The 22,838-nt window shown below is 41.0% G+C and overlaps 1 protein-coding gene across 1 annotated transcript in view; it reads left to right on the forward strand.

Annotated features, from left to right (window-relative positions):
• Positions 1 to 4: 4 nt before the first annotated feature.
• The window catches only part of DHX15 (DEAH-box helicase 15), a 41,139-nt gene continuing 18,305 nt past the window's right edge, over positions 5 to 22,838 (forward strand). The window contains exons 1-6 of the mRNA XM_007523872.3: positions 5 to 96; positions 5,742 to 6,177; positions 8,441 to 8,634; positions 13,784 to 13,943; positions 15,707 to 15,925; positions 20,241 to 20,408. Of these exons, the coding sequence (XP_007523934.1) occupies positions 26 to 96; positions 5,742 to 6,177; positions 8,441 to 8,634; positions 13,784 to 13,943; positions 15,707 to 15,925; positions 20,241 to 20,408 (1,248 nt within the window). The 5' untranslated portion in view covers positions 5 to 25. The remainder of the gene's footprint in view (positions 97 to 5,741; positions 6,178 to 8,440; positions 8,635 to 13,783; positions 13,944 to 15,706; positions 15,926 to 20,240; positions 20,409 to 22,838) is intronic.

The raw sequence follows: 22,838 nt of genomic DNA on the forward strand, positions 1-22,838 counted from the left end.
AATCGCTCGCTCGAGGAGTCCGAAGATGTCTAAGCGGCACCGGCTGGACCTGGGGGAGGATTATCCCTCCGGCAAGAAGCGTGCGGGGACCGATGGGTAAGCCAGGCCGGGGCGCGCGGCTGCGGCTGCGGCTGCGGCTCGGGCTTTGTTGGGGGCCGGGCTGGCGGAGCACAGGCCCCTCGGGGATCGCGGCTCTTTGTTTCCCACCCGGGTCCGGCTCCGCAGCGACGGGCGGGCTGAGGGGGTGTCGGGGCGGCGGGGAGCTCGGCGCGGCCTGTCCGGACCACGAGGCGTCTCCCCCGGCCCGAGGCCGCGGCCGAGCGGGAGGCGGCCTGGGCAGTGGCGGGCGGACCTCGTGGCCTGGGCGGCGGCGGGGAGGCTCGCTCGCTCCCAAGGGCACCGGGGCCCAGAACCTGGGGCCGCTGAGAAGCTCGCTTACGGGCGGCGGCGGCGGCGGCGGGGTGCGGCGCAGAGGCGACGAGGAGCCCCGGGGCGCTGGGGCGGCCGGGCGGGTGGGAGGGAGGGAGCCGCGGGAGTCGGTGTTTTGGCGGGAGAGTCGTCGCCCGGCTCCATTCAAACACTTGAAAGTGGATCCCGGGCGAACTTCCGCTCCCTGCGGAGCCTCCCGCCATCTCCTTTTCTTTCCCGCTTTGGCCAAAATGGGGATGAGTGGTGTAGGGACTTAGGGCCGTCCCGCCCCATCCCACGGAGTTCTTGCCCAATTCTCTCTCTCTCTCTCTCTTTCTTTCTCTCGCAATACTGGCCTCCGCCTTTAGAAGTAACTTCTTTTCTTCCCTTTCCCTCCCCTCTAGATAACAAAAGGGCTTCCCTTCGCAGGAGGTCGTGGAGGGGGTGGCGAGACCCATCTCCGGTTCCGGTTCGCAGCCTCTGGGCCGGGGGCCGGGGGAGGGGGCGCCACGTGGGTCTCGAGTTTCCGGGCGACCCCCCCCCACACACACACACACACGGGTGGCGCCCGGTTGGGAGAGGTCGCCCGGGGGCCCGAGTTGGAGCGTCTCCGTCGGAGAATCAACGCGGGGCGGGGGGGGGGGGGGTCGGACCTCCGGCATAACCCGTGTGAAATGTCGTCGCTCCCGACTTGTGTGACTTCCAGGTTCTGTGGTGTCTGGAGGACGAGCGAGAACAGGCCGCGGAGGCTGAGTCTGGGAAGCAGACACGTGTGTAGTAGCGCTCTTGTGGTCCTGTGCATCTTGAACTTACCAAATGGGGGGCGCACTTTTTTCTTTTTTCTTTTAATGTAGGCTGTCTTCCTCTCTGCAAGCAACACTTTCACATTCTAGCATCCTTTGGAGTTAATGCCACACGCCCAATAGAGCTGGAAGTGACCTTAAAAGAGTGCAGCTAGCTTCCTTCGAGAGCTGAAGTGCTCTGGAGACCCACCCAGGGTAGTCGGGGTGATGGGTGGGTGCAGCCACTCATAGTTCACAGCTGGAGCTAGAACCTGGACCTTCACTGTCTGTCTGTCTCTAGCCTCCCTTTCCTTGCCTGCACACAGACATCCATAATGGGTTGGTGAAATGGGGGCGCTACGTTCCTGGCTCCTGTGAGACACTTAGTGTCTTGGTTGGCCTCTGGCTAAGGAGCAAGTGATGTCTCACAGCAGAATATCCTGGAAAGGAATGAATTCACTCACTTGTGTTTATGCATACCACATAAAGGCTTTTCTTGGAGTCGGTGGTCCCATGAGATTTAAAAATTACCCTTAGTAACTGGTAGGTTTTACAGGCCTGTAATGGTGACCCGGGACATCGTATAACATCTTCCTGAAGGTAGAGGAGCCTTCCCCTCTATGTGAACAGAGTTCTGGGTGCTCTGGGCTTATGGTGGTGCGGGGGCTTGGACCTGTGGCACAAAGACACCCCCCTGCCCTAAGCAGAGCACTGCCCCACACCCCCAGTGCTGGGGGGGGGTAGTTCAGGCCCGTAACTACATGACTTGACTGCTGGTATATTTGAATTTGGGAAGGTTTATGTTACACGTTAAGCTATCTTATTGTCATCTCACAAAATTTTGTTTCCTTTTTTTAGATTTTGGAGAAATTGAGAAGGGAGAGGGAGACAGATGGGAAAGAGACAGAGACACTTGCACCCCTACTTTTCACCCCTGGAGGCTGAGACCAGGGGCTTGAACTCCAGTCCTTTTGCACTGTAGTGAGTGCACTTAACCAGGTGTGCTGCCAGCTGGCCTCGCCCACATTTTCTACTTAAAATTAGTACAAAAATGGGAGACTTAGAGTTGAGTTATGTGAGAAAAACTTGTCACTTTGATATAGGTTTTAAGTATTAGTTCCTGGTAAGAGATCTTTCTGTTTCTTGAGGAAAACCAGCAATAATGTACACATGCAATGTTATTGTAGATGCTTTCTATGTCATAAGAAATTTTCTGGGCAGGGGTAGATAACATAGTGGTTATGCAAACAGACTCATGCCTGAGACTCCGTCAAATCCCAAGTTCAATTCCCTGCACCACCATAAGCCAGAGCTGAGCAGTGCTCTGGTAAAAAAGAAAGAAAGAAATTTTCTCACTGTAATCCTTGTGATGCCTGAGTTTAAGAGGGATTTAAAGAGTTAGAAAAAATTCCTAAAATCACTCCTTTTAGTCTCCCATCCTCTTTAAATAAGATTTATTACTTACATGAGAGACCCAGCACGAGTAAAGGGCAGGGTGGGGGGAGGACCAGGGCCCTGCCTCAGCTCTGGCTGAAGGTGTTGGGGTGTGTGTGAATCTGCAACTTCTGGGGTCACACCTACTACAAGCCAGTGCTCTGACAGACTGAGCTGTTTACCTGGGGTCCCTCTAATCCCCTGATGGCATTTTTTATCCTGTGTATTTACTTATATGTGAGCTATAATATTAATAGCAATGTAATCTTTCTGAATTTTTTTGCCCTCAGAAACAGGTTTATAGTTTACATAAATGATCCCTCTCACTGGTAGTATTCTTTCTCTTGGAAAGGGAATGTCCTAACTTAATTTAACCAATCTCCTGCTAGTGTCTTAGTGCTTATTAGAAGATCATGAGAAGTCTTGTGCCGCTTTATGTTTACATATTTCCACACTTAACTCTTGGGAAAAGTTTCTGGTAGTGAGATTTCTGGGTGAAAGCAGTGCTTGCTTAAAATACTGATGTTGATGATTAGGGTATATTTTCATTAGCAGTGTTTTACTTCCTGTTCTGTGCTGGCTTTGGTACAGTGTAGTGCACTTTTTAAGCTCTAATGATGTTCAGTTCCTGGACCTTTGTTGGCTTTGAGGCAGATACTACTTGTATGTGACGTGTATTGATTGCAGACACCTAGTTAAGGTTTAGTGCTGCCAAGGTTGAGCTAAGTGTTCTGAATCCTCTGTTCCAGCTTCAGTTCTGTGGCTGGCTGGTTGGTTATAAAGCACTGTTTTAAAAAGTACTTTCCCTCTGTTAGCAAATATTTTTACAAACAAATCTCCTCTATAATACAAGTGCCTGCTTTTAAAACATGCATGTGTCAGGAGTCGGGTGGTAGTGCAGTGGGTGAAGCGCAAGGACTAGTAGAAGGATCCCGGTTCCAGGCCCCCCCCCTCCCCACCAGTAGGGGAGTCGCTTCACAAGCGGTGAAGCAGGTCTGCAGGTGTCTGTCTTTCTCTCCCCCTGTCTTCCCCTCCTCCCTCTGTTTCTCTCTGTCCTGTCCAACAATGACATCAATAACAACAATAATAATAACTACAACAATAAACCGAGGGCAACAAAAAGAAATACTTTTTTAAAAACTTGCATGTGTATACATTTATTATTATTTTTTAATGGCAAGTGACTTCAGGGCCTCAGGCATGTTTCATGCCACTGGGGTGCCTTATAGAGAAAGGAGAGACACTGCAGTCCTGCCACCACCCATGGAGTTGTCCATGTCCTCAGAATATATTTTATGCTTCCAGTGCTGTACTTTTGTTAGTGAAGTAGGAAATGTTTTTGTTAAATTTTACAATTACAAAGCCAAGTTGATGGTATATGATCTACTTGACCCAGCACTCTAGTAAACTCCCTATTTTAACAGCTCGTGAAAGCTTAAGTCCTGACAGTGAGTCCTTGCTGTGCCAGAATCTTTCAACTTCATTTGGTCTTTGCTGCTTCCCTCCCTCCATAAATAGTAGAAACTTGATTTCTTTTATTTAGACATACTGGTCTGTGAAGGTTCTTTGATCCCTGATCTTAGTATGTCTGGTTTTAGAACTATTTTTTAAGTATTTTATTTATTTGATACAGAGAGACATTAAGGGTGGGAGGGAGGGAAAGAGACAGAGACACCCACAGCCCTGCTTCACCACTCATGAACCTTTTCCCATGCAGGTGGTGACCAAGGGCTTGAACCCAGGTCCTTGGCACTGTAGTGTGTGTGCTTAACCAGGTGTGCCACTGCCTGGCCCCTTACAACTATTTTTATTAGAGTGCTTCCACTTTGGTGGGATTATTCCTTCATTTGTGATAAAGGAGAAGGCCAGGGAGAGAACCCGAGCATCACTTGGGCAAATGTGGTGCTGGGACATGAGTTTGGGACCTCATCCTTGAGTGTCCAAGGTCCACTTTGCCACAGATGGACCCCTCGTGGGTACATTCCAGTATGCCTTGTTATGAAATGTTCCTTGTTTGCGTTTGGGGGCAATATAAATGAGTAATTAATGAATCCTTAATTTAGGCAGAATGAGGAAAGGATGATTGACAGCATAAATTTCAAAGGAAGTTCAAATTTTTATTTGATTTTTGACTTCTGAGGCTTGTTTCCTTTGTGGGTTCATTGATTTCTCCCCCCCCAACCCCCGTTTTTGAGCAAGACATCGCTCAGCTCTGGTTTTATGATGGTACCAGGGATTGAACCTAGGACCACCGAGCTTTAAGTTTCATTTACTCTTTATACCAGATGAGTTGAGAGGCTTCACTCGGATTTGTCTGTCTTGTAATTCGGAAGGTGAATATTTAGACGGGAGGGTAGAATCATTTCTCGTATGTCAGTATGAAAATTGGTTATATATAAGAAGTGTGGACATATATGTATGCAGCTTTTAGTACATTTTCTGTAGAAAAGAAATTCCTGTTAGAAAGGATAAGGTCTTTGATCAGATGTGTTTATCATTTCTGTACTTTGGGAGCTGCCTTAGTGGGTTTAACCTTTTCCCTATATTCTGGCAAGACACATTACTGTGCCTCTCAGATGGGCATAAATAGCCCCCCTTTCTCTGCTGATTATTGGACTTGGGCATTTTGTCTTGTGTGTTGTAGAGAGCATGTTTAGGGTTCAATACCTTAGCTTTGTGTTGTCACTACAGTTTTAAGCCTTAAGTTTAAACACCCTGTGTCAAGTTTGTTTATAGGACTTGGTTTGAAGTAGACTGGATGTGTGGAATAAGGATAGGTTCTCTTAAATTACTTTTGAACCATCTTCTCTAATAACTGGATATGTTGGTAGAGTTGTCCAAAAATAAGCTGAGTTTAACATGGTAGATGTCTACAGGGTTGTGACACTTAAGATAACTTTTCCTCCTTTCTCAGAGCACCACTCAGTTCTGGCACATGTCAGTGCTGGTGGTTGAATCTGGTCCCTCAGGCGTGAAAGCCTGTTGCATCAACACTGGGCTTTATATCAGCTTGTTCATTTTAATTGTTTTGGCTATTTGATGTTCCTTGTGACTATCATGCTGTCTTGAACACTTGCATAAAGCTCAGAATCTGAATTCTTAAATTTTTATTTTTAGAAAGGATCGGGATCGTGACCGGGATCGAGAGGATCGAGCTAAAGATCGGGATCGAGAACGTGATAGGGGAGATAGAGAGCGCGAGAGAGAGAAAGAAAAGGAGAAGGAATTGCGAGCTTCCACCAATGCTATGCTCATCAGTGCTGGATTACCACCTTTGAAAGCCTCCCACTCGGCTCACTCAGCACACTCGGCTCACTCGGCTCACCCTGGCCACGCTGGACACGCCGGCCACGCTGGACACGCCGGCCACACATCACTTCCACAGTGCATCAACCCGTTCACCAACCTCCCCCATACTCCTCGCTACTACGAGATTCTCAAGAAGCGACTCCAGCTCCCTGTTTGGGAATACAAGGATAGGTTTACAGATATTTTGGTTAGACATCAGTCATTTGTACTGGTTGGTGAGACTGGGTCTGGTAAAACCACACAGGTGAGTCTTTGTGTCCTATGATACACATTTCGTTAAAGCTTTGCGTTTACTCCATGATACTTACTGGACTGTTACTGGTCTGGTGGGGCATCTTCACTTCAGTAGATGGCTTTGTTCAGGTAGTATGGATTTGGGGTGGGGCTAGGGAACAAGGTTAGTTTTCTAGTGGTTGGGCAACAACCATTGGGGTCGTTTTGACTCTGGGCTTTTCCATCTTTACCAATGAAATCCACCAGCCAACCCTCTCTTTTCCTTTTGCACTACAGATTTAAACCCCACTGTTACTGGTGTTTTATTAGAGGTTTATCTTGGGGTTTTCTTGTTAGTATGTATCTTCTTACCTGGCTGAGCCCTTATTTACTGGGCCCGTGTGGTAGACACTTAACCGTTTTGTGTGGGCAGGTGTATCTGTAGGACAAGTCCACAGGAGGAAATTGCTGTCTGAGAATACTTGTACATACAGCCAGATAATCTTCCATAGGGCACATAGATGGGGAAGTCGTTGGCATGTACTACTGAGCTTGAGTTTCTGCAACACTAAGGTTAAGGGGTTTTCGGTGTAATTTTGTACTTGTCTCTTGCTGTGAATGAGATTGACCACGTTTTCAATTTAAGCTTGAAGTACCGGTTTAAACTTTTGAAGGCTACAAAAAATAGTTGTCCCTTGTTATTGGGGTCATAGTTTTTATTTTTAACCAGAGCACTGCTCAGCTCTGGCTAATGGTGGTCCAGTGGGGGGTTTGAACGTGGAACTTTTTCTCTACTCGCTTCCTTTCTTTCCTTGTAATAATTTAAGAAAAATTCTTCGTAGGGATTATGTTGATAACAGATTATGTATTGTCTGGGAACCCTTGGAATTCCCTGAAACTGTTTCAGGGGCCCTGGGATTGCTTTGAATGGAGTACTTCAAACAGAAGTACAGCACACTGAAAATAGAAGTCGGTGAGATACCGCTGCTGTCTTACTAGGTCATGTAAATGCCCAAGAGAGATGCTCACTAGTACACAACTGCTCTTCCTGCTGAAAGCTTGCTAGTCCAGAAGATAGTTTATATTAGCAGAGCATGGGTCTTCACTGTTAGGTGTTAATGCTTGAACAGAGTTTTTAGTTTTTATTTTCCTAGCAGTAGTTGTTTTTAGTATCCTGTGTTATTTTAAAATGTACAATGTCTTGAGATCAAAATTAGAAAATAGCAAAAAAAAAAAATGTTTGTCCTGTTCTTTCAAATAATAGATGATTCATTTCACCAGAGTGGATTGAAAAGTCTGAGCTTCTGCCTTAAGGATTCTGAATTAATATCAAGTGGCTAAATGATCAGAAATTTTCTTTTGACTGACGTAAAAAACACATTTTGCTTTTATAAAAGGTTTTCTGAAATAAAGACATAAAACTTGTGGGGAAAATACTTAAATATTGACCTGCAGAATTTGAGATCCTTCAATTGAGGTTTAGATGTTTCATTAACTTTAAATTCCTAAAAACATAAAATTCCTTAACTAGAGAAACAGCAGCGTAATAGACTCCCTGATTCACAAATCTTTCAGTAAAAGCAGTTAACCCATAATTACAAATAATAATAATAATCACCTAGTTAAAATAGTACAGGAACCACATTTCTTGGTATCATTATACAAATACTGCATCCCCATAGTGCTGTAGCATGAGTGCAGGGGGTGTAGGGATGCCTTGTTTGGTAACAGAATTGTTTCCTGTAGTGAGCATTGGGGTTTTTCCTATGGTTCTTTAAAAAAAAAGGTGACCTCAGAAGAACCATGAAATAAGATTATTAGCTTTTATTGAGAATGGAACAGGGAAGAAATATCCTGTTATGGCACAATATGTGTTTGTTGCCATTTTTCTTCTTTTCTTGGTTTCCCCTGTTCTTTGAGCTGCTCTCTAGCCCCTATTAAAATGGAGTTTGACAATTATTAAACTTTTTAAGATGGTAGTTGAAATCTTGCCATTGCTCTTACTGAGAAGAGAAGTTAGATTCTGCTTACTTAACAAACTTAAAGTTAGAATAGTTCTACTTTTACCTGCATCTTGTGACTATATAGAAATTTAGATGTCAGAATTTCCTGAAATAGTTTTTTGGAAACATTTAAGTTAAATTTTTCACATGTGATATTCAAATTCTCCATAATGATTTGGTGTGCATTATTGGTTTCTAAGATGCTGGAGTGGGATAAAGCACTGTCTGCTAAGTATAACTGCCCAGTGGCAGGTAGAATAGAATTAATTTTAGTATGCAATTATCTGATAGATTCCACAGTGGTGTGTCGAGTACATGAGATCATTGCCAGGACCCAAAAGAGGAGTTGCCTGCACCCAGCCCCGGAGAGTGGCCGCAATGAGCGTGGCTCAGAGGGTTGCTGATGAAATGGATGTGATGTTGGGCCAGGAAGTTGGTTACTCCATTCGATTTGAAGATTGCAGTAGTGCAAAAACCATTCTTAAGTAAGTACTGAACTAGAAATATTTTTTCTACTTAAGAGTTTGTGTCACCAAGGTGGGAGAGACTTTGCTAGTGGAGTATCAAGTCATCATTTAGAATCCATAGATCTTAGACCGGAAATTCTTAGCAGGAAATGTTTTTTCTTGTTATGTGTATATATGTAAAAGGTATTTAGTAATAATTCAAGTTTAGTGGCCATATTTTGGTAACTTGGTGCTATAAGCGAAAGTGAAGTGTACTGGTGGAAGACAATTACTTTTGGAAAAAATAACCCATGGGGTGGGCTAGAGTTATATCTCACAGTTATTACTGTGCCAAGGCTAAAAGGTGAATTTTAATTTTGTTTCCTCTGTGCTACACTAATAGGACTTCCTCAGAGTTCTCCTTCCATATGGCTGTGGGGCTCATGATTGACTATCTTGATGCTTTTATAACATAATGTCCTAATTATTTAACCATCGTCTTGCTTTCTGAAGTTGTAATGATTTGCATAGTCTGACAGTATTTACTTTGCAAATCTTTGCCGTTTATTACCTGTATATATTTAACATTTAAACTCTATATTGATAATTTGTCACACCAAAGGTAGTTTTAAAAGGATACTTTGGAATGAAATGTAAGCAGTGACATGAATCTTTGATGGCAGAGCGTGGAGGCATACTGTGTGTAGTTCATGAGAAATTTTCAGATGTTTATACAGGGATAGAAGAGAGTGAACTCATTTATTATGCATCTTAAAGTATGGCCAATCTTGTTTTGATCCTATTCCATCCGTTATCAGTCCCATATCATTTTAAAGCATCCTTGTTTTTTCCTTCAGGGTTATCAATGGTGCTCAGTGCCAGCACTATGAATCCACTGCTCCTGGCAGCCATTTTTCCCCCATTTTATTGGAGAGAAATTGAGAGAGGAAGGGGAGAGAGAGAGAGAGAGAGGCACACACACAGACAACTTCAGACCTGCTTCATTGTGAAGCATCTCCTCTGCAGGTGGGGAACCAGGGCACCAAACATGGATCCTTGAGCTTAGTGTAAGTGTGCTTATTGGATGCGCCACTGCCTGGCCCCCTTAAAACATTGTTCTTTCATTCCAGAAGTATTCTTATTCCCCTTCTCCTTCTCCTTTTCCTTCTTCTTCTTCTAATAAATTGCCTTAGTTTTCCTAGGAAGTAGTAGTCTTTTTTTTTTAAGTATTTATTTTTATTTTTTGAGAGAGATGGCAGAGAAAGACAGAAATACCAGAGCACTGCACAGCCCTGGCTTATGATGGTGGAAGGGATTGAACCTGGGGCTTCAGAGCCTCAGGCATGAGTTTCTTTGCATAACCATTATGCTGTTTACCCCCACCCACCAGAAGTATTCTTTGAAAATAAATGTTAGTGGCCTGATACTGACACACTTGGTAGGCATACATGTGGAGTGCTGTGTGCACACGTGTCTGTCTGTTGGGCTCCTTCCCCCTCTATCCAAAAAAAAAAAGGCCACCAGAAGCCATGTGTCTTGTCCTTTAGGCACCAAGCTGCAGTGATAATCTTGGTGGCAATTAAAAACAATGATACTTATATATAATAAATTGTACATGGGCATATATAAGTCTTGGTTTATCCTTTACCAACATGTGTGCTTTCATAGCTTTTCTTTTTTTAGAAATCTGGAACTGGTTTTCTTATAAAAGTATACTGCCTTATTGACATTTGTAGAATGCTTTTTAAAAATGCATCTTGAGGGAGTCGGGCTGTAGCGCAGTGGGTTAAGCGCAGGTGGCGCAAAGCACAAGGACCGGCATAAGGATCCCGGTTCGAACCCCGGCTCTCCACCTGCAGGGGAGTCGCTTCACAGGCGGTGAAGCAGGTCTTCAGGTGTCTATCTTTCTCTCCTCCTCTGTCTTCCCCTCCTCTCTCCGTTTCTCTCTGTCCTATCCAACAATGACGACAACAACAATAATAACTACAACAATAAAACAAGGGCAACAAAAGGGAATAAATAAATAAAATAAAATATTTAAAAAATGCATCTTGATCACATTAAATGTGAAAAATGCACAATATCGGCTATTAAGATTGATTAAATCTGATGTCTGTCTTTGCCCATCTTACTGTGGTTGGCCATTTTAAGTAATTGTTAGAAAACTAGCCTTCTGTGTATAAGTTGGAGTTTTTGTCCAATTTGCCATCTGTCTCAACTTTGTCATGGCCTTGAAGAATCTTTACCTTTATGCATCAGAAAGTTATAAATAAATCATGCCTTTTTAGGATGGTGCTTTCCCATGCTTTATTGACTTTGGAGGGGGACTTTGGAGCTCAGGTTTGATGGCTGAGCCATCTCATCTGCATGCTGCATTGCAAGAAATTCATAGATAAGTTGATGCGCCTATGCACAAGGGGAATTTTTAAAGTGTGTGTTCATTTTGCTTAATCTGCCCCTTAACTTGATTGGTGCTTCTTATGTTGGGCAAGTATCAGATTTTGTGCAAAAACACATTAGAGGCAGACTGCTATGCTAAGATTTAAAATTTCTGTGTAAGAGGGTCTAGAATGTGGCCCAAGTTTTGTGATGCTAGCCAGTTCCTAGGTGAATCTTAGTCCTAAAATAAAAATAAATAAAAATAAATTGTATGCTAGGGATGGGGGCACGTTAAAATGTACTTTGGCTTTTATAGGCAGCTTGAAGGTGCTAACATTTCGCTTTGGGAAAGGAAAATGGCAGTGGTTGTTACAGAACAACTATAATCGACGGTCTGTTTTGTCAGCTTTTTGTGTTTTTGTAAATAGAGGCATAGTCATAAACATGTGAAACTTTAGGAGAACCTGTTAGTGTAGAAGGGACTTGGCATTGGAAATGGATATAACATTTTGCTCTAGTAGCCTGCTTGGTTTTTGAGACTTTGAAGAGGGCAATTGTTAATCTGTTTTCTCTGGAAAAATAGCAGATTTGACATTGTTGGAATAGATTCTCAAGATGTCATTTTTCTTGAATATTGTACAAACAGGAAGCTTCCCATGTTGACTGGTGGTTCAGGAAATGTTTAACTGTAGCATGTTTTGAAACTGAATTGATTAATAATGAGAAAGTATTTGTCTGTGGAACATGAATTCAGGCTTCTGGCTCAGTTGAACATTGCATATAATGTCCTTTATTGTTAATAAAGGAAGCTGAATAGATCTACTAGCCTAGTTTACACTATTTATAATACTTCCTCTTGGAGAATGTGAAAGGAATATTTGTTAGTCAGATGTTAGTCATACTAATTAATTTGTGATACTGTTTGTAAGGTACAGTGCCACAAATTGACAAGATTTATTAATATGTAACTTGATTGATATATACTCAGTATTTGATGCTTATTTTTTCTCAACAATTCAGCAGTGTTGTGCTTGTCTAGAGCATGAAGAATGTGACAAACATGATTATTATTATCATGTTCTAAAGAGTTTCCAACTCAGTCTGATCCTTAATAAGTTTTCTGACTTTTTCTCATGTCTTTAGTTTCTGAAATTAGGACGTATTTTACAATATGTGTGGGTCTTAACATACATAGTTGCTAACACTTAAGTGGGTGATGATTTCTCTTAGTGCTTGAGCTTTATTTATACTGTCACTTAAATTAAGTAACATGCATTGTTGGAACTCTGTGATGAGTTTATTAAAGAACCTTCAGAGATGGAACGCTAAGATTTTGTTGAGTAGCTTTGAAAACAGCAAAGACTGTGAATTTGATAGTATTTAAGCAAATACTATCAATTTGGAAGAGTGATCAAGTCATTTATTTTGCCTTACAAAGAAATAAGAGGTTTTTTGTTTGTTTTGGACTCAAAGGAAGTTAACCACAAGTGGATGGGTATATTCTATTTTGCCATTGAGATAATGTGCAAAAGAATAGCCTTTCAGTAATAATATCTGAAGGCAGGAGATGTCTACAAATAGACATTTCAAAGCAGTGAGAGTATATAGTGTAGCTGATTCATGCACTACTCCACACCATCATTAAGGCATTGAGTCATAGTTTAATTGGCACTATTTTTTCTTTTATGATCTTAGAAATGTAAAATAATCTTATACCTACATGTTGTGTTTTCCAAAAATGTGGTAGTATGCTTTAAAATTTGATCAAAGGAGAAAGAAACATAAAATACACAATTTTTTTTTTTTTGGCCAAATGTCTTCTGAAATTTAAAAATTAAGATGGAAATTGAGTAGAAGACAGTACACAGAATATGCTGGACTTGCTACCTCAACATATGGCACTAGCAAAAATTAGCAAGTTGGTCTTAAAAAATTTGTTAGGTTTATTCGTGAAAAGCCAAAAAAATGGAGTGATAGGTGATGGCTTCTGAGTTTTTTCTATCACTTTTAAGTTTGTAAATAAAATTATAGGTTTGCATGTTATCTAATGTGCTGTAACTTCAACATTTACAGGCAGACTTTGTCCAGCACCAAAGTGAAGGCAGTTGTTGTCTTGTATTAGGGACAGTGGTGGTCAGGATGAGCTGGACAGGAGAGGACTGATTCACCAGCTGCTCTTCGGCCTCCCCCTCCCCCTTCAGGAGATTTCCCCTCCTTTATGAGAGGGATTCAGAAAGATCACAGAGCTTTATCAGGAAAGCCTTTTGGATAACCATTATGCTGCCTCCTCAACCCCAGCCACCTTATCTGATTGTTCAATTTCTCTCTCTCTGTGCTGATCAAGTTCTCTATTTCTGTACAGTGCCAGTAGAGCTCCTGTTAGGAGTATGCTCCTGTTTATGCTTCTTGGAAGTCCTTCTGTTGAAGGAGTGGTGGTGATAATACTGTATTTAAAGCTGTATTTTCATAGCTTTTCAAACCACATGCCTGTTAAGTAGGTTAAGTTGGACATTAGAAATGAACACTTATCTTGTAAGAACATGAAGTGTTATGAGCTACCTTAAAATGGTTTCTTATTGAAATGAATTTTATTTGTAGTGATTATGGAATCAGTCTGTCATGCTCTTTCTACTAATTTGTGATACCCTTTCTAAGGTGCAATGCTAAAGATTGGTTGACAAGATTCATTAATATGTAACTTGATTGATATATACTCAGTATTTGATGCTTAATTTTGAATTTATTCTTGCTCTTTTTGTTTGCCATAGAGTTTGAGTTTTAAATGCCCTGCGTTTTTTTTTTACTATAGGTATATGACTGACGGGATGTTGCTTCGAGAAGCAATGAATGATCCCCTCTTGGAACGTTACGGTGTAATAATTCTTGATGAGGCTCATGAAAGAACGTTGGCTACAGATATCCTCATGGGTGTTCTGAAAGAAGTTGTAAGGCAGAGATCAGATTTAAAGGTGAAGTCATTTCTTTTATACTTCAGTTTGTAATCTTTGCTATGTCTTCATTTCAGTCATCATTATTATTATTTTTTACCAGAGCACTAATTAGCTCTGGCTTATGATGGTGTGGGGGATTGAACCTGGAACTTCAGAACCTTAGGCATGAGAGCCTGTTTGTGTAACCATTATGCTTTCTACTCCCACTCAATTTATTATTATTATCTTACCAGACCGCTATACATATCTGGCTTATGGTGGTGCTGGGGATTGAACCTGGGACCCTTGGTACATTAGGCATGAAAGGTTGTGTCTCCCTAGCCTAAATAATGTATTTTATCAGTTTGTTTATGAATCTTAAATTTTATTCAAGTTGTAGTAGCATGGTTGTTTTTGCTAGTTTTTCTTTATATGCTGCTCACCATTCCCTCCTCCCCCGTTATTTGATAGAACAGAGAGAAATTGAGATGGGGTAGGGAGATAGAGAAAAAGACACTTGCAGACCTGCCTCACTGTGAAGCTTACCTCCCCGTGGGTGGAATGGGGGGCTGAAACCAGGTGTATCACTGCCTGAGCCAGCATGATGAATTACAGTGCTTCTCATTCTGCACTTTAAGTACACAGAGCTCCTTTAAATATAAGTTCTTGTCCCAACATATGTACCTTTGAACTTTTAATGCTGGAGAATGGGAACGACTAGTCAGAACAAACTCTCCAAGTAATGTACTTGGCGAGCTGTCTGTATGACAGTATCGAGATACTTTATTGCTGATGAAACTGTGAGCTGCTGGCTTTAGGGGAGAAACTCAAGGAATCCCTAACACTGTAATAGGATGCTTGTATTAAAACTTAATGCTTTGGGAGTCGGGCGGTAGTGCAGCGGGTTGGACACACGTGGAGCAGAGTACAAGGGGTAAGGATCCCGGTTCGAGCCCCCGGCTCCCCACCTGCAGGGGAATCGCTTCACAGGTGGTGAAGCAGGTCTGCAGGTGTCTATCTTTCTCTACCCCCTCTGTCTTCCCCTCCTCTCCATTTCTCTCTGTCCTATCCAACAACAGCGACAGCTATGACAACAACAATAAATACAACAAGGGCAACAAAATGGGAAAAATAGCCTCCAGGAGCAGTGGATTCGTAGTGCAGGCACCAAGCCCCAAGAATAACCCTGGAGGCAAAAAAAAAGCCAAACAACTTATGCTTCTACAATGTGTGGTTTACATGCACCTGAGTAACCTTTCATACAAAGTATATAAAATCCATATTTATTTTAGGAGTCAGTCCTTTGGTAGAAAATATTTATGTGCTGATGCTTTTTGTATTTTCACATGTCCCTTGTATATATAAGGTGGATTCTATTTTAATAAGTGTAGCAGTAATAAAACTTGAATTAATTTTTTGTTCCACTTACATGTTAGAGTATTTTGTAGGTTTTGATTCTTAAGGTATTATTTCATGAAAATATAGTTTACTGCTTAGATATTATTTTGATTCTAGGTGTTTTTTTAATTTTATTTATTTACTTATTTTATTTGTTTATGAAGACATTAGAAGGTACATATGCTGCTGGAGGTTGAACTCAGGACCTCATGCTTGAGAGTCCAGTATAACAATTTTGCTGTGTTTTACTTTTTTAAAACTACAATTTACTTAGGCTTTTATAGGTTCAATATGCAAGTATATGTTTATATAATAGTGAATATCAGTATACTTGACTTTTTCTAAAATTTTTTGACAAAGAATTGATGAAGGATAGCATTATGTAACTCAGCTTTGCTTTTCAGGTTATCGTGATGAGTGCTACTTTAGATGCAGGGAAGTTCCAGATTTACTTCGATAACTGCCCTTTGTTAACTATTCCTGGGCGTACACACCCTGTTGAGATATTTTATACTCCTGAACCAGAGAGAGATTACCTTGAAGCAGCAATTCGAACAGTGATCCAGATCCATATGTGTGAAGAAGAGGAGGGTGATCTTCTACTTTTCTTAACTGGTCAAGAGGTATTGTCACACTTTATTATATTCTGTTACGCAACAAGTTTTTTAATTCATGAACTTGACATGTATGCCATATAGTTCTCCCAGTTTTATGTAAATTTGATTGTATTTGTGAAATCTATAATCCCCATTACATTGAATTATTATTTTGCCACCAGAGTGTCGCTGTTACCCATACCCGATACCATTCCCCGACAGTCTTAGTTTTCTTTCTGTTGTGATAGTTGGGGGAGCACACCTGCAGCACTAGTCCACCACTGGTAAAGGCAGGTGGACATCAGGACTTGGACACTTACGCTTCGATCCCTGCACTTGGTGACTACCACCCAGCCCCCTGAATGTCTGGTTGATTGGATAGTGGCAGAGAAATTAAGAGGGAAGGGAGACAGAGACAGAGACCGACCTGCAGCACTGCTCCCGTCGCTCATGATGCTTTTCTCCTGCAGGTGGAACCAGGGGCTTGGACCTTGTGTTATACCACTTGCACTTTACCGGTACACCACCCCTTGCCCTCAATCCTTTCTACCCCAGATGCCCTTTATACCATTAGAGTTTGTGTTCTGGTTAATTATCCTAAGAATATTAAGTGCTCTTCAGGTCTCAGCGGAGGGAAGAGTTGACTATTGCGTGGTATCGTACAGTTCTCTCTTAGCCATGACTGACTCAGTGCTGTAAAGTCAGATCATCTTGGTTTGTGAGAGAACCGGCAGATGTCCATGCCTCTTGTTTTCCTAAATGTAGTCAGGTGAAGTGAAGATAAGTGTGGGTGAAGCAATTTTAGAAAGATTTTGTTAGAGACTTTCTTAGAGCATACTTACTGTTCTAGGCTTTTGCAAATTTGTGGAGTGAGCTTTCAGAAAAATAAATCTTAATGCAGACAACTAGGAAAATTGCAGATTTTCAATCAGTGAGATGGGTAACACTTGGGACTGCAAGTCTAACAGTTTTCCAGGTGATGCCTGAAGTGTTGTAGGAAGGTTCTAGGACAGTGAGGCCTCAGTAAAACTTGCAGTCTGGGAAGTGTTTTTATGTGAGGTTCTCAATGTAAATCTTCATGGTTTTGGTCAGTTTAAAATGTTTTTGCTTAAGCTGTGCTTATTTTTAATGGAGTGAGATCACAGCACCTTTCTGGCATGTGCTGTTCGCTGGTCCTGGGCCTCCCATCCAGGCTCTGTTCTCTAGTGTAGAATCTCCCCCTGCCTGTTTTTTCAGCTTTTAGTGTTAGTGTGTAAGAAGAAAAAAAAAAAATGAGAGCGGGCCGGGTGGTGGTGCACCTGGTTGAGCAAACACACTACAGTGCACAAGGACCTAGGTTCAAGCCCCTGGTTGCCACCTGCAGAGGGAAAGCTTCACAAGTGATGCTCTGTCTCTTGTCTCCCTCTCTGTCATCCCTCCCCCCTTGATTTCTGCCTGTGTCTATCCAATAAATAAAAATAATAAAAAGTAGAGATGGTTTGTGAATGTAAAGCTTATAATACTTTGGTCATGTAAACTAAAACAATCTAAACCTGCTACAGGACTTTGCTTCAAGTGAGTACAGTGGGTTGGGCAGAGTTTGATAAACAAGTCGGTTCTTTGTCCTGTTTTACACCTGTTGAAACTGGTGGAGTCTGTCAACAATAGGCTCCTGGGGCCATTTTCTATTTCCTTAGGTGGAAAGGTTACTAAGTTTCAGGGATATTTTGGCGGGTATGGTATGGTGTCTGGTACATTAGTGACCTCCTCAACAGCTCTGGAAAATCACCCTAGTTTAAGAGGTCTGTGTGCCTGCCTGCGTGCAAAACATGAACTGTCTCACTTGTGTTCAGTTTCCATATGGATACTTGGTATGTAATATTTGAGCAAATGCTTTTTGCAGTAAGAGCTATAAACTTTGAGGAGTTTTTTTTTTATTTAATTTTTGCATTTCATATTGTCCAGAAGAATTGTGATTTGTGCTCTATTGTCCATGACTTGCAGTAAGTAGGTGTTTTTGTTTGTTTTACTGTAGCACACTGGATCTTGGACTTAGGAATTGTTGCTAGAACCTGCAGCTCTAATCTTTTAAGCCACGTTTACATAGATAGATATGTAAAATATAACTATACCTTATGTTTGTGAACTTTTGTTCTTTGTATGTGGTCAACAAACAATAGGTTCTAGGGTTTTGATATTCTTTTCCTTATGTGAAATTTAAAAATGACTAAGACCGTACAATCATTTGACCCTTAAACAATGGTCCTTGTATAGTCATCCCTATTTTTGAATTTGAGATGAGCCATTTTGCCATATTCATAAGTTGGGAGATTTTTTTATTTTAAGAGCCCCTTTTTATGTTAATGCATAAAACTTAGGACTTGTGATTAAAATTCAGTGTCCTAGAAGGCCTTAAGGAAGCTCACACCACTAAATTAGAGCAATTGTAATTGAAATGGTGCTTGTTATAAATGGTTGTTTAGAGATGTTGAAGTCCAAGTCCTTGAAGCAAGACTTTTCTTTATAACTGTACTTACTTAAAATGTCTTTGCAGCATATAGTGATAACAACCTCTAAATTATAGGCTCCTAACTGACTAACTTACAAATATTTTAGAACTAAAAAGTCTCAAACCAGAAACTTCTGAAGTTGTCTCAGTTTTTTATTTAAAACAGTTTTGATAATTAGGCCTTGTTTATGTAAAAATAGAAAAAGGATTTTTTTCTCTTGTGTTTTTTTTTATACCCCACACAGTAGTCTTTAAAAAAATGTAACTACATATATGCCCAGCAGATTGGTTATTCTAACCAAATAAAATAGTGATTGTATAGGTATGATTCTAGAATCTTTAGTTTAAAAAAAACCTAGTTGTATATTTTATATCCTAAGTTATTAGATTTGGTAGAGTCTAATTGTGTATTTGAATACCAGTAGGGGGCATTCTAATCTAGATATAGCATTAAAAACTTTTCCAAAAGTATGTGCTTTATTATCATTTACTCTTTCAAGGAATAGAATTCTGTTTTGGAAACTTCAGATCTCAAGAGGGAACTATTAACACCAAACCCTTAATAGTCATTTTTAAGAGACTAGTATGCTTAAAGTAGATATGCACGTTTTGTTAGATATTCAAGGACTTTACATTGTTTACCATAGAAATAGTTACATTTTTATGTTAAATCAGTTTAAGGAGACCATTCTATTAATAGTTGGGTACTATAAGTATTAGAACAAACCTAGGTGGGGGCCAGGCGGTAGCGCAGCAGGTTAAGCCCACACTGCGCAATGCACAAGGACCAGCTTAAGGATCTCTGTTTGAGCCCCTGACTCTCCCCCTCTGCCTTCCCATCCTCTCTTGGAGTTCTCTCTGTCCTATCCAACAACGACGACAGCAGTAAACAACAAGGGCAACAAATGGGGAAAAATGGCCTCCAGGCCCAGTGATTCGTAGTGCAGGAAATAAGCCCCAGCAATAACCCTGGAGGCAAAAAAAAAAAAAAAGAAAAAGAAACCTAGGTGATAATCTTTAAATTTTCATGTCTTCAGAATAAGAATATTTGGGTTCTTCTGGTTGGGTTGTTGGATAAACTTGAAAGTCATTTTTCTACCATCATTCCTCATTTAATTGCATGTGTTCATATTCAAGAGCTGCCCCCCCTTACTTTATTATGCCCTAGAGCCTGTACACATTTTCCTCAGTGACAAGGATCCTCTTAGTGTTAAGTGTCCTCTAGCTCAATTTAAGCCTAAATTTGAACAGAGATATTTTCTAAAGACGTTCTGAGATTCGGATAGCCTATTTCCTTTTCCCCCTTCATTTGGTCATCTTCCAAACTGACTTTGTAAGGGTAAAGGCAGCTCACCTCTGAAGCCGCCTTCCATACTGCAGGGTGAACCTTGAACCTGGGGTGCACACATGGCTTGTTTCTTAAATATGTGTGTTGATACTACAAAGCTGTTCTCTTTAGATACAGTGAAGCAAATTTTATATACACATAATTGCAGTAGTGATGTGTAATACTAAAGCCTAACTGGCTTATTTAAAATATCAGGCGCATCAGTTTTCTTTTAATTGTGAATAATTGAAAAGGTGCAGTCAAACATTCCTGGGTGAGGAATTTTAATTAGTGCCATTTGTTGAACATTTGTTAGGCTGTCCAACTCAAAGGAAAAAATGGGATACAAAAAAAGCTGTTTGGTGTTTGACTACAAAACTCAGTTTCTTATTATTTGGCAATACCTGTAAAATTATTTTGATAAAGAATTTAAAATTAAATTCCAAATAGGCTGTATAGAACCAGGATTTGGATCAACACTTAAAATACTTCAATGTGTATTTAAGAGTCACATTTTTATTTTGTAGGAAATTGATGAGGCCTGCAAGAGAATAAAGCGTGAAGTTGATGATCTGGGCCCTGAAGTTGGTGACATTAAGATCATTCCTTTGTATTCCACACTCCCACCTCAGCAACAGCAACGTATATTCGAGCCTCCACCGCCGAAAAAGCAAAATGGAGCAATTGGAAGAAAGGTCGCAAAATCGTTTCTTGTTGAACACTTTGTTAATACTAAGAATTATCTTGATGTCATTTTGTTTAGTTACTACCAAGTTGTGGGAGGCTATGGTTGAATTGTATACTATAGAAAAATATTATCTTTATAGTATCATCTTTATTAATTAGAGAGAGCCAGAAATCAAGAGGGACAGGAGAGAAAGAGACTGACCTGCAACTGCTTCACCACACACAAAGCTTTCTCCCTGCAGCTGGGGACTGGGGGCTTGAACCCAAGTTGTTGTGCATTGTAACATGTACACTCAGCCCAGATGCGACACCACCCAGACCCCCAGAAAAACCTTCCAGAGTGCACTTAAAAGTTTATTATCTTCAGGAGTCGTGTGGTGGCACAGCAGGTTAAACGCACAAGGTACAAAGCGCAAGGACCTGCGTTAAGGATCCTGGCTCCCCACCTGCAGGGGAGTCGCTTCACAAACGGTGAAGCAAGTCTGCAGGTGTCTATCTTTCTCTCCCCGTCTTCCCCTCCTCTCTCCATTTCTCTCTGTCCTATCCAACGACAACAGACATCAGTAACAACAATAAGGGCAACAAAAGGAAATTTTTTTTTAAAGTTTATTATCCTCGTCTTGGGAAGTAATCATCAAGGATTATGCTTACTATGTATGCAGTGTCCTAATATCTAGAACTAAGCCTTCACCTGAGTGTACTTTTTTTTTTTTTTTTTGTCTCCAGGGTTATTGCTGGGGCTCAGTGCCTGCACCATAAATCCACTGCTCCTGGAGGCCATTTTTCCCTTTTTGTGGTTATTATTGTTGATGTCATTGTTGTTGAATAGGACAGGCTATGAAGCAGGTCTGCAGGTGTCTCTTTTTCTCTCCCTCTGTCTTCCCCATCTCTCTCCATTTCTCTGTCCCATCCATCAATGACAAAATCAGTAGTAACTACAATAACCATAAAAAACCAGGGGCAACAAAAGGGAAAATAAATAATTGAAAAATTTTTTTAAAAATTGTCTGGTCATAGGTTAGTTGTGTTGAGCTTTTGAATGTTCTGGTGGTCTTTGGAACATTTGTACTTCAGGGGAAGCTAATAGAATTTAGGAGTTGGATTTGTTGACTGAAAAGTTCTTGTTCTATATAGAATTTTTAGTGTAATTCTATTGTCAGTGAATGTATATGCAAAGTAGCCTATTTTTAAATAATGCTTATTTTTAAAAATAATATAGTATAAGCAGTCAAGCCTGTATATGGTCTTGCCTATGTTTCAAACATTTCTGTAGCAAAGTGGAGTTAAGACATCATCCAGCAAGAGACTTAACTTTTTAAAAAAATCACGTATGCCTTATATATATGTGCATGTTTAATTTGAAAAGGGTGTTTTTGTTTACCACTGAGTAGAATTGACATAGCAAGTTTACCTTGCTTGTGTATTCATAATAGCTTTTAAAGAATTTATTTATGTTAACATGAGAAAGATAGAACTAGACATCACTTTGGTACATGTGCTGCAGGGGATTGAACTCAGGACCTCATACTTGAGAGAGTTCAATGCTTTATCCACTGTGCCACTTCCCAGACCACCGTAATAGCTTTCTTTATTGAATGCTTTGAGAAATGTGGACTTAATAGTCTTAAAACTTGTTTCACATATGAACTATTCTTTATTATTATTGTGGTGAATTTTTTCGGTTTAGCTTGGTACCACTCCAATGTGTGGTAGCTTTTGTGGTATCTACAACTAAAGCCTACACAGACCAGAGGTGTAGTTGTTAGTTTTGTTTTGTTGTAGCTATTGCATTTGTGTTCTTGTAAGTTCTGAGACTATTGAAGAGTCTGGTTTTTTAAAAAGTACAAGTGGCTGTGCTGATGCTTCTAGTTGAGCATACAGTGAGAGCAAGGACCATGGTTCAAGCCTGGTCCCCCACCTGCCGGGGGAGCTTCACCAGGTTTGTGAAGCAGTGCTGTAGATATCTTTCTTCCTCTCGATTCCCCCACTTTCAGTTTCTGTCCTCCATCAAAGTTAAAAACTAAGACATTTTAAAAATCTTTTTAAAAAATGACTCCAGAAATGGAATTACATGAGGGGCTGAGCACCGGGTTAGGCGCACATAGTATGAAACGTAAGAAGCACAAGGATCTGCGTTCAAGCCCCTAGCTCTCCACCTGCAGGGTGTTTGCTTCACAAGTGGGTGTGTGTCTGGTCTTCCCCTCCTCAATTTTCTCTCTGTCCTATCCAAAAGCAGCAGAAATGGAAAAAATGGATACCAAGAGCAGAGGATTCGTAGTGTAGGCACTGAGCACCAGCAATTACCCCGGAGGTGGGGGAAAAAAGTGGGGATGTATGTGTGGTGATCACAGAAGATGAGAGAAACATCCCTTTTTAGGGATCCCATCTTGGATTTTAGTTGAGAAGGTCTACAGTGCCATTTTGTCATGTGTTGATGG

This window comes from Erinaceus europaeus, chromosome 3 (genome assembly GCF_950295315.1).
Source record: "Erinaceus europaeus chromosome 3, mEriEur2.1, whole genome shotgun sequence".
NCBI lineage: Eukaryota > Metazoa > Chordata > Mammalia > Eulipotyphla > Erinaceidae > Erinaceus > Erinaceus europaeus.